Source organism: Belonocnema kinseyi, chromosome 8 (assembly GCF_010883055.1).
Source record: "Belonocnema kinseyi isolate 2016_QV_RU_SX_M_011 chromosome 8, B_treatae_v1, whole genome shotgun sequence".
Classification (NCBI taxonomy): Eukaryota; Metazoa; Arthropoda; class Insecta; order Hymenoptera; family Cynipidae; genus Belonocnema; species Belonocnema kinseyi.
The window spans coordinates 109,480,887-109,493,603 of NC_046664.1; the positions used below are offsets into that span (position 1 = coordinate 109,480,887).

The 12,717-nt window shown below is 33.8% G+C and overlaps 1 protein-coding gene across 10 annotated transcripts in view; it reads right to left on the reverse strand.

The window, feature by feature from the left end:
* LOC117178167 (protein groucho-like) overlaps window positions 1-12,717 on the reverse strand; it is a 397,186-nt gene that overhangs the window by 6,616 nt on the left and 377,853 nt on the right. For 9 of the 10 annotated variants that reach the window (XM_033369453.1, XM_033369452.1, XM_033369451.1 and 6 more), the window contains 3 exons: window positions 10,902-10,955; window positions 5,216-5,404; window positions 4,122-4,328 (listed from right to left, as the gene is read on the reverse strand). In XM_033369453.1, coding sequence (XP_033225344.1) covers window positions 4,122-4,328; window positions 5,216-5,404; window positions 10,902-10,955 — 450 coding nt within the window. The remainder of the gene's footprint in view (window positions 1-4,121; window positions 4,329-5,215; window positions 5,405-10,901; window positions 10,956-12,717) is intronic. The other variant, XM_033369456.1, reaches the window with a different exon arrangement.

Consider the following 12,717-nt stretch of genomic DNA (forward strand, 5'->3'; position numbering starts at 1 on the left):
ATATATATATATATATATATATATATATACATATACATATATATATATACACACACACAAATTTTTGCGTGAAAGCAAAATGTTAAGAATTATTTGATTTCTTAAAATTAATAAATATTCAGAATTAATATGTACTTTTTCATCATTAATGTTTAGAAACATTCATAAATAAATTATATCATTAAATAAAATTATTTGGAAGATTTAAAGTATTGTAGTAAACTGTCAGTGCAGGCCCTAGTGGAAAAATCTTCTGGCTGTCTGATGTCTGACCTGGCCCGCATCTGGCGATTTCTAAATCTTCTAGGCATTACAGTCAAGTCTGGACCAGATCTGGGAATGGTCAGCAGTCCATAACATACAAATTTCTAAGTTTCAATCAGCCAAAGTTTTTAAAAACTGTCAGGGTGTCTAAAATTATACAAAATAAAAAATTAACGCTATTAAAAATGAATTTTTCCCCTTATTTTCTTCGCAGCCTAGCCTGGCCCAAATCTGGGACTGGTCCGAAATCCTCAACATAAGAATTTGTACGTGTCAATCAGACAAAGTTTTTTAAAAACATTTTCGAAAAACTCTCAGGGTGTCCAAAATCATACAAAAGAAGAAATTAACACTTTTCAAAATCATTTTTATTTCTGATTGCCTTGACAGCCTATAGTCTGGACCAGAACTAAAACTTGGTTCGCAATTCATACCGAAAACGTTTCTAAGTATCAATTAGCCCAATTTTTTCTTGATTTTTGAAAAACTGTCAGGGTGTTCCAAGTTAATCAAAATAAAAAATGAACACTAATAAAAATAATTTGTCTTAGCTTATTGCCTTGACAGTCTAGTCTGGTCCAGATCTGGGACTGGTCAACAATCCATAACATGAAAATTTCTAAGCGTATATCAGCCAAATTTTTTTCACCATTTTTAAAAAACTGTCAGGGTGTATAAAACCATACAAAATAAGAAATGAAACATTAAAAATCAATTTGTTTTTAAATTACATTTCATGTCATTCTTCATCGTTGTGCATTTGTCCAAAAAACCTAAAAATTAAAAAGTTATACGAAAAACAAATCAGTCGAAATAGGCGACAAAAAAATTGTAAATTTTTTTAAAACAATGTTTTAAAAAAACGTTGAAAAAAATCCTACGAAAGAAATCTTTGAAAAAAATGTTGAAATTTTTTAAAAATAAAATTTGCTCAGAGACAAATTAAAAAAAAATTGTTTACACATAAATATATAAAAGAAATTTTTGGCGCTAATTCTATAAACTGAACAAATTTTAATCGATATAAATTACTTATTTAAAACTGATTTTATTAATATTTCCGTTAACAGTTAATTTATTTAAAATATATATGATGTCCTATAATAAATAAACAAATTAATGAGGATTCTAATAAATGGTTTTCTAAACTTTTTTCACTTGTAGCTTATGAAAATTGTTTTCTCACTGACTTTCAATTCTGTTGGTATAGATATAGAGTAATGGTTATGGTTTCCAACTGCTAGGCGATAGATTCAGGTATAGATGCAGGTTCGAAACCCCGTAGCGTTAGAAATTTTATTTGTAATATAATGTTTAAAAATGTAATATATTTATTCATTCTAAGCAGAACCAATTAACATTTATAGAGAAAATACCAACAATCAATTAGTATTTATTTTTTTGAAAACCTTTTTTGTTATATCTTTAGAATATAGCAATAGTGGGTGTTAAAATTAAACAAAAAGTTTGAAATTTACGTTTTTGTAATTACACTGGTGTTCAGTACTGCACCAGTACTGGATCCAGTGACTGAATAGTGGCTACCTAGATCGCCTAGCCACAAACTTTGCAAAAGTGTTACAGGTTTGGCCAGCCCCAGACTAGAGTGTCTGACTTGCGCCAGATTAGAGTCTAGGCGGTTTAGTCTGGGACTGACCAACGCCAGAAGATTTTTCCACCAGGGGGAAAGCCTTAATCATAATTATTAAATAAATATATATAGCCTCATTTAATATGTTGAAGGGGTTATGATAGAATCCTTTTGTTGATGTAAAGATTTGGAAACACCTATGTTCGTCGTTGTTTCCAAAACACTTAGAACGGTTTCATAATCGTTAATAATGTACTGTTTACGCTGAAAAAGCCTCTTCAATTTTATGAGGCTTTCTCCTTTTACTAATCCTCAGTAATAAATTGTTTGGAGCCTTACTTTTCTTTAAACTTTAATAACGTATAAACTATTTTTAATTATGACACCAAAAAAATTGACACGTATTAACTCCAAAATTGGAATGATTGTTGTTTCACTTACAAATCGTTTTAAACTAAGACACTATGAGAAAGGCACGCCACTGATGCCGAAACGTCCTCGAAGTTTTAATTTTTGTTTTAAAAATAAATGGAGTTGAATTGATAGCTCTAATTTGTTTTTATTTTGCCGTGGCCGTAAGACAGAAGAAATAATTTTTCTACAATTCTTTAATCTTTTTTTCGTTTTAAGAAAATTTGGTAAAAATCATACAGGAATTTTGATTTAAAAAATTCTACAAATATCAAAAGAAAAAAAGAAATATATAAAAAAAAACTTGTTTAAAATTTTTGTTTTGTGCTCTATATAATAAACAGTCGAAAAATAAAATAGATAGTCAATTTCTTTTGATTTAATTTGTCATGTGACGTTTAGAAAAACCTTTGCCCCTCGTGCGTGACAAATCCTCACGAACCCTCGCCCCCAATCTAACGTCACGAGATTTATGGACTGCCGCTAACTCGTGGAGACAAAATTAAAAGGTTGAGGGGCCGTATCAATGATTTTTGATACTCTGATGACACGAAAAAACATACTAGTTCGGTCAAGATTCGAGGGAATCGATCCATAATCAACAAAGTATCTACTGGACTCAGGCTCTCGAACCAGGGGGAATCAATAGGAATCATTGGTACTGATGCATCTGACGTAGAATCGATTTTCGATTAAACAGTCCCTTGAAAAAGGTGCTATCTCGCGTGGCGAACCCTCGAATCTTCAGAATTCCATATAGATTGCATTGGAAACATCAGCGCAACACTTTTTCATATGTTTTCATATGTTTTCCACGAGTTAGCACCCTTTCGTTCGGTCTCTCCGAGATGTAACCTTGTAATTTGAATAAGTCGAATTGTATTCCCTGTCCAAAAAATCGAAAGGATTCTGAAAGGAAATTTCTGATAGACTCTGAAACAGTCGGAAAAATATTCTTTTCAGATTTTATCAGAATCTTTCCGAAATCTGCATCCGAATTCTTCAGTTTCTTTCCGAAAATTTGTCCCAATATAATTCCATCAGATCTTATCAGAAGTGTCTCACTATATTGTTCTATCGGATCTTATCAGAAATGTTTCATTTATTCTTATCAGATGTTATCAGAAATTCTTAATTATTAATATTATTAATAATATATTATTTTATTTTTGCAAATTGTTATTTTAAAAAGTTAGTAATAATAATTTGAACAAACAAAACAAATGTTTAAACACGGTTTAAAAAATAATTCTTTTTATCCAAAATTTTTTCACTAAATTACTATGAAATATATTAAACAGTTATAATTTTGAAAAAATTATTAATTTTCGAAATTTATTAGATGAATCATTTTTTACTTAATCCTTCGGTATATTTTAATTTAAAAAGTTCATAAACAATTACATAATAATTACATATCAAGTTCTATTAAACAATATTTATATAACAATATTAGATAATTTAGTTTTCTCATAAAATCTGATAGAAACTGACAAAAATGGTGGTACAGTTTCGGATAGAATTTCGGATGTAGATTTCGGAAAGAATCTGAAAGATATGGAAAGCTTTGGAAAGAAAGTTTTATCAGAAATTTCTGGCAGAGTTACACAAGGAAAATCACAAAGTTCTAAAAATATTTGCCTAATATTTTTAAAATGGTTTCGAATCCCTGCTTTAGAATAAGCTGAAAGTAGAGAGAGCATATTAAAAAATGTGTCTTTTATCAAAATGCAGAGCGGGTAAATGAAATGACTCGTTTTCAACAGGAAGGCATTTTTTTAGAATGTGAAATATCTGAAAGCGTATCTGCAACAAGCACGAGGGAAGAAAATATGAGCATAAAATAAGAATTTACCATTGAGGACCGGGCGTATGGTAAACTGTTGTACGACGAGGGTGATTGTGGTGGTTCATTGCCTCGGGACGGCAAGCCCTGAAAACCCTGAGGTGGAGTTTGCTGATGATAGACTCGCGACGCCAAGAGCCCAGGGATTCCCCCCATAGTTGGCGTACAACTGCGCGAGCCCCTCGCTGCCACTACTGGTGTACCCGGTTTGTCGATCTTAACATACACACACGTGTAATAATAGAAAAGCTACCTTTAACAATCTTCAAGTTCTTTACTAATTATAATAATTCAATATTGCATCTTCATCAGATAAGGGAAATTAAATAGTCAAGTTTTCAGTTTTGTAATATTTGAGATTTCTTAATTATTTAAATTTGTATTCACTTCTTTATTAATCTAAACTAGAAATTAGATTTTATAATCGACGAAACAGGTACCTTAGTAATTACAATTTCGAGCGTCCAATTAAATCAACTGTGGCTTTCGAAAGTTGTTTTCTTTATGACTTTAAATTCTTTAGTTAATCTTATTACTAGGCACTGAAAAAATTGTGTGCTCTAGGGTTGATAGAAAATAGATTTACTTCCTGGTGGCGGAAATTCTTATTTGAAGTTGCGCAAAGCAAAAATATGTTGGGAAATTTTAGATTTAGTGCAATTATAAAAATCACCAAACTAAACGAATCTTGTATTATTACAATGTTCTATTTTCAACCTACCCTGTTGCTTACATTAACCCTCTGCTCTGCTTTTCTGTCAAACATTTCTTCATGACTAATTTTTTATCAAATTTGAGAGTCGTGTTTCTACTAAAACTATTATTAAATTACAAATAGGTTTTTTGAGGCTAATGCATTTTATAATCTCAATAAATGGAATAAAAAGATAGATGGGTTAAATTCACAGTTTTATTTAATTTTAATCTTAAAAAGTGAATGACAAAATTTTTATTTAGTCAGCTCAGAAAAGATTTGATTTTTATTCAATAGTTAGTATTCCTATATATTTTTTTCAGTGTGTTTAATTCATAAATAGAAAAGATTAGTGACTCTTTTAGTGCCCAATAAGCTACAGAAAAGCTTGCATTTTGCAAGATCTTACATCTTTACTTTTCAGAGAGGGAGTACTCCGTGCTGAGGAGCTTCCGCTTCGCGACGGAGGTCTGTCCTTGATGGAGGTTGCACCGGATCCGGAAGTTGGACCACCGTGGCCAGGCGTACCGTGCTTTTCCATATTAGTACCGTTTTCACGAGGTTCTACATGTTCACCATTCGCATGCGGAGAACTGACCTAAAATAAAAAGAAAAGTGTACTTTACAATTCCTATCATAAAATTTTCGCTTCTTCTGCGTAACCTTAAAGTAAAATGAAAGTAATCTCACATTATAAATAATAAAAGAAACAAAATAAAGAACTAAATTGTTACAATTATAATTACAGGTTACAGGAGCATAATTACATTACAAACTGTAATACAAAATACTGGAGTTTTGAATTCGTAGATGTTTCAAAAAATAACCTAGGTTATTTATTCCTCCTGAAAATTTAGCTAAATGAAGTCAGCCTAATTCTTAACGGTAACGAAAAGATCACCTATTCTTCGTAGAAGCCATCGAAATGAGCTTGAAGTTGTCCTTAGCAGACTTCAATGGCAGTCATTCTTTTTTCAAATTTCTAACGCTGAAAAATAAACCTACTGCAATTACGGGATTATCTTCTGACGTGAATTTTAACGTACAATTGTAATTGCAACCATTTAAATATTTATATTGTTTCTTCTATTAATTATAATGTGAGATTTCTTTAAGGTTACTTCTGGGTTACTTTTTGGTTACGCTGTAGTGTAACGCTCGCGTTCATTCGTTCCGCCAGGGATTTCAAACCGAAAGTACGTACTTCACGAAAAATGATTGTCTGTAGTCAAACCTACGTTTCAATAAATTTTCACACACGTAAAAAAATATTCTAATTTAAATTCCGCACCACAACGACGTCAAAATTGGAAGTTATGTTTGAACACGGCACTATTAGGTTATGGGCCCTCCATAAACCACGTGGTTGCTTTAGGAGAATAAAAATAATAAAACACATAGCCTAATCCTTGTTTGAACTAGCGTGCGGAGTCCTAAATTCGATCCCTGCGAAACCAACCGAGTGCCCCTTCTTCAAGTCTTTTTTTTGTTTACATTACTTAACGAGTCGAGGCAAGAAAATTCTGGCCGCAACCATGTGCGTGGTTGTTACCACTCATATTTTTTTTTATTTCCATTTTACAAGAAATAAAAAAAAACCACGTAGCACCCTAGGGGGGATTGGGTTGACAATTATGCCACGTTTATTATATCTTTGGCCACGGTGGACCACACGGGAGGAGAGGAGAAAAAAAAATGGCAAAAATTGGACCACGTGGTTTATGGAAGCCCCCTTATTTCACAATTATTAACTGTTCAGAAATTAATGACTTATCGTCCGCTATCCCGAATACTGGGTATGTGCTAAAAGCATTGCTGTCCTTATGAAAATCACTATTCATTTTTTTATAGAATATGGAAATATGTCTACAAAATTGAAATTTTATGTTCCTCGAAGATATCTAAGTAATTTTAGGGAATTGAAATATCATATTACATACTCGCCTGCGGCTCGTGCTTGCTTGCCTCCGACTCGTACGGAAAATATACACTCGTCAATAAAGTCCCTCTTCGATATGATTCATACGACATGTTATATGAAATATGCATGGATATGATCGTATTTTTCATGTCTGTGGGCTTTTAAAGGTATGTCTACTCACGTGGAAAAAAATACCAACTAAATACTCGTTATGGGCTGTCTAAAACCTGTCATAAACAGTTATATTCTGGTCCCCAGAAGACTTTTTGACGCTGGCAGTAAGACATCCTAAAGTCACCCTAAAGACGTCCTTAGAATTGATCTCTCTGTCATGTGACTTGACGTCTTTTAAAAATCCTTTAGATCTTTTCACATCTTTAAAAGGTCTTCTGGACGTCGTCAAGACGTCTGCAAAAAAAACGTATATAAGACAACAAGTGTTTAATGGCCATTGCATGAGTTAAAAAGGGGAATGAGGTTCGCTCCACAGGCATGAAAAACGGCCGTACTTATGCATGTGTTACATTAAGAAATTTTTGTTTAGAGGTCATCCAGTTAATAATTCGCGGCTGATCAGCCCATAGCTAGAGGCTAACCAGTCTATACCTAGCGACTGACCAGCCCAAACCTAGCGGCTGCCCAGGCCTAGGCCAGACCGTCTGGTCCTCGTCAAGACTGGAAACCAGACGGTCTGATCTAGGCCAGGCCAGCGCCAGAACATTTTACCATACAGAAACTGTTATGGCTACATTGACATAGTTTGTTTATGGAAATCAACTCGCACACTTTAAAAACGCTATTGAAAGTTAAAATTTAACGGATAATAAAACTAGAAGAGGAGCCAAGCTGAACCATTGTGGGTGTATTAGCTTTTTAAAGGAATAGGGACACAATCTAACTTTGTGATACTGCTACCGCCGCCGGACATTTGGGCCACCCTAGCAAAATTAAGGTAAGCAAACCTCGATATCATTTGGAAATAATACAAAATACAGTGAAGTCTCACTTATTTCCCGTGTCACGTATTTCCCATCCCCCCTATTTTAACTCCTTCCTAGATGGTTATTTCCACTTGTGCAGTTGCGACACCTCTTCACAGAAAAAATGAAAGATAAAGTTTACGTCGATTCCAGGTGACAGATTTACCGCAACAAAAATTAACCTTACTAGATAAACTTTACATAAATCAAAGTTAATTTTCGATTTTCAACCTTGCTTGGATAATATTTCGCATTTCAATCACTCCATTTTTATTCGAGATTAAGCAAGAATCACGACGCCAGCGCTATCTATCGTCCTATAATTTCATCAACTTGGAGAGAAATGGGGATTCCTATCTGTCTGTTGCTTTTTGCGCTTCTTGCTAAATGGTATTAAATAAGTTATAATTTGTCTACAATATTGTAATTTATTTTGGGAGAGATACAGCCGTAAGAAAAATATTTTGTCTTGTGTTCTGTTGCTTGTTCTAGATATTTAACTGAAATTTTCTTACTTCAGCGTGACGAAGCCCTAATATCACGGAATGTTCCGGGAACCTTCCTGGAAAATTCCGCGGGAACCTTCGGAACATTCCAGTAGAACGTTCCCTAAGCGTGTAAAATGTCCGCCACTTGAAACAGTTCCATTGGATCGTTCCAGGAACGTTCCACTGGAACGTTCAAAACATAAATTATCATTATGGTTATTATTATCAATGAATATCCGATAAACCGTAAGTGATAGGTCAAAATTGATGTCAGTGTATGATATGGATATCATATTACAATGTCGTATATGCGGTACAAAAAACTCATTAATTGCATATATTTTTACCTATCTCTTACGGTTCACGAGATAATTGTTGTTTAAAAAAACAATAATGGAAGGTTCCCCACAGGTCCTAGTGGAACGTTCCCAAGCGGCGGATACACTCTTAGGGAACATTCCTGGAACTTTCCACTAGAACGTTTCGAAGGTTCCGGCGGAACGTTCCAGGAAGGTTCCCGGAACGTTCCGTGCCATTAGGGAGTAGACGAGATCAGAATTACCACCTTGATCAAAAAGTTTCAGGACTCGTCACCGTGTAGCGCTCTCGTTCGATCGATTGCAATTCTTCTTTTTTTTTTGTTGTATTGGTGGAAGTGTCCATAACGCTCTGTCAGATTTTCAGCTTGATAGCTTGACATTTGTTGTAGTGACGCCGTATTGTGTACATCTATCTTTGTGTGTCGTTTCAATTAGCACAAAAAAAATGTCATCGACTTTGCACAATGCCATCGTTATCCGTGAGCATTTGACTAAAAACGAAACGAATACCATCCAACAATCACCGAATTCACCTGATTTGTCTCCCTGCGACTTTTTCCTATTCGGTCGACTCAAGAAACTGCTCCGCGGAACACGTTGCAGCAACCGAGATGATGTGGCTCTGATGGCTATACCACAAACCGATTATAAAAAATGTTTCGAGTATTGTATCAAGCGCTGGCATAAGTGCGTTGCAGTCGATGGGGAGTACTTTGAAGGGGACACTATCGATTATGATAAATAAACTTGTATGTTTGATTTTAAAAATAAAGTCCTAATACTTTTTGATCAGGGTGGTATTCTTTTCACCTTGGTGAAACTTGCACCGAAATATGTTTAATTTTTAACCGCTGCGAGTATTACCTGCAACGAATTTTAACTTTTGTTTTTTCTGTGTTGTTTTAAATCTCGTTTCCCGATTGAGAACTCGAATTCACTCATACTCTACCGTTTTCCCATTGCTGCTAAAGACGCCGTAGTAGACGACAGCTTTTATTCCATCGTAGGATAAACTTTCGCCAAATAACATGTAAAGTTTAATAGCGAGAAATTTTACATGCAACAAAATTTAACTTGAGTTTTTCTGTGTTATCGCGGTTTATGTACGCTCTCCTCAACGCCAGTGGCTGACCAATTAAAGAAAAGAGGACCGAAGAGCCAAAAGACTTCGCTGATTTGAATTAAGTATTTTAACATCACGTCACGGGAATCTATACAACTTTTTCGAGAAAATATTCTAAACGTACAAGTCAGTCGTAAATGTACGAATAGTAATATTTCTCTAGTGCAGAATGTATTTTCTCAGTCCTGTTCCATTCTTTTGTCGTTTGACGATTTTTCAATGTCATTAAATAATATAAAATATCCAAAATACGAGGTTAGTGTATCAGATCGATTTGAGCAGAACCGGGTATACTAACCTCAATTTTCGGAAAGTTGCACACATTCAACACTTGAAAGCTATGACTATTTAGACATTTATAACTTACCTTTACATTTAGAATTTTATATTGATTTTCAGTTGAAAAATTGTCGTATGTCAACAAAAACACTGATAAAACACTCGAAACCAAACTCACACACAGACAATTGTCGCAACCGTCTCTCGACCTTTGAGCTGAGAAAGTGCGTTGGCCAGCAGTTCTAGGAATTACTAAACCGCGAGTTACTGAACTGAGAGTCGGTTGACAAAAATAACTTGAGGGTCGCGTTAGATGTGGCGGCCCCTTCAGCGTTGAAACAAAAGAATCCTTACGTTTCAAGGCAGCTCATTTTACTTTACTTTGCATTGTTACGAATCAATTTCGAGATTTGCTAATCTTACTTTTGCCACGGTCGCCGTAATGTTTCGGTGAATCAGCGCCATTGAAAGATAGATTAGGTCCCTTTGGTATTTCGAAAAAATAAATCGTCTACGTACAAAATTTTAAAGGCGCTATGCACTTGTTCTGCCGGCTTTATGATTGTAGGATTTGCATTTAAAAGCGACCGACTTTAACGATGATAATAATCCTTTGAGTATAACTTGAAGTTTTTGAAAATTTATGAATACCTTCTCGTGCGGTTCTTGTATGGCCTCCTGAGACTGCGCTTAACGAACAAACATGTATTTACTCTTCTATAGGAAATATCTTTCTTTCATAATATGATTTTCATTAGGTTTCCTAATCAGGTAATGATTGTAAAGTAGCCTAAATGAGGTGCGAAATTTAAATGGCAATATTCTTTAATTTTATAATTCACTTTTAAAGTAAGGAGAAGCATTTTGTCATAAATGCAAATTAATAAAATATATATACTTGTATTTCCGTATGTAAATATAGGAATTATTTTCGCTAATGATGAAATTTGATATGTTTCTTTTTGTAACAGGAATAACACTTACTTCATTCGCGACATCCACTACGAGGTCTTGGTCACTTTTTTCACCGTCACTTTCCTAGAACCAGAAAAAAATTCTTTCTTCAATTTTTAAAATCATTGTTCATTTATATATTAAAAACTTCTTTGGAATAATTCATATATAATGTCACGCATCGAGGGCCAGGGGGAGGGGTCACTGTCAAAGGTGACAAATCGTGAGATACGAGGGGACGGATCACTCAAGGTTTTTATCTTTTCATTTACAAACCAAAAAATCTGCCCGCTGCGTGGTAGCCTGTGGCGCGTGACTGTTGGTTCTTACGATTCGCGCTTGATAATATATTTATCTCGCACTTCGCGCTAGGTCTTTGTATTTCTCCCACATGTGTGCACATACCTTTTAAAATTAAAGGTCGAAACATTGAGAACTGTAATTTGATGTTTGTAACTTCTCTTTTGTTAAAGCTACTTCGGCTTTAACGAACACATTTTCATCACGTATCTCGTTCTTTGCACTCGATTTTGTCCAACATGTAAACTTTTCTACATTATGTTCAACACCATTATATCGAATGCATATTATATTTATTTCTGTACTTCGGGCTGGTACTGCTCATTCAGAGATTGTAAAATAATGTACTAAATTTATTTTTCATGATTACTTTAATATTTGCTCCTTATTTTGCACTAATTATTATTATCAGCTGCTTCGAATAATATATTATTTCAATAAATGTATATTATTACAATTTATATTATAAATTAGATTTGAAAAAAACATATTTTTATTCTCTTGTTATAATAATTTTTAAAAAGTGCGCATCCTATAGAAAAAAACTATTTTGTTCTGAAACATTTTATGGTATCCTAGGGTAAAGTGGTTCTAAGCAAATTTGTAGATGTCATTTAGGCTAACAAATTTGTTAAATGATATATTATTGTAGCTTGTATAGTTTTCTCAAAGAGTTACTTTCTTTATTTTTAATGTATTTTTATAACAAGAACTTATAATAAACTTGTAGATCTTTTTTGGTCGAAAACTTTTGTATTTTCATTTTTTTTCGTCTCTTATGTCGTTATTCTAAAAATTTAATTTTTTTTCTAATTTTATTTTTAACGATTAAAACAAAAACTACGAATACTTTCACAAAATAAATAATGAGAAATTTATAACTTTTTTTTCGGAAGAGCAACTTTTGTCTTCATTTTTTCATAGATTTTTTATTTTATTTTTAATGTTGTTTTTTACGACTAAAATAAAAACTACACGTCCTAAAAAAGTGACTAGTAACAAAATAATACAAATACCTTCATACTATTATATTGTGTTACATCAGAGAGCAATAAAGAGTTACAATGCATTAGAAATATCAGTTGATAGAAACATGGCGCCCCCTACTCGCCCATATACCCGTGATGGCCATTTGATTGATATATATATATATATATCGGTTTTAAATCGACGAGTGATTCCAGGACTCGGTCGGTGCACAAAGAAACTGCACCACCGACAATGACCGACATGAGGTAAATGAAAGTGGCCCTCAACCCTTAACATGTGTGCGTCGCGTGGTCATCGTAGGTATATCGCACGCACACAACCTTACTAGGCAGTCTGATAAGTACCTGACATTCTAAGAGATGGCATTAGTATTCACTATGGTAAACAATTTTCGTCGAGCTTGCTCCTTCAAATGACGCCTGTCAAAACTTCAGCCATTTATGTTTACGCTTTAACAAGTTACAGCACTGAGAAGCGACTAACCTTCGAGTTTTTTTTAATATGGAAAAATCTGAGTTTCGAGTTTTGATCAAACACTACTATCTTCGCAAGAAAA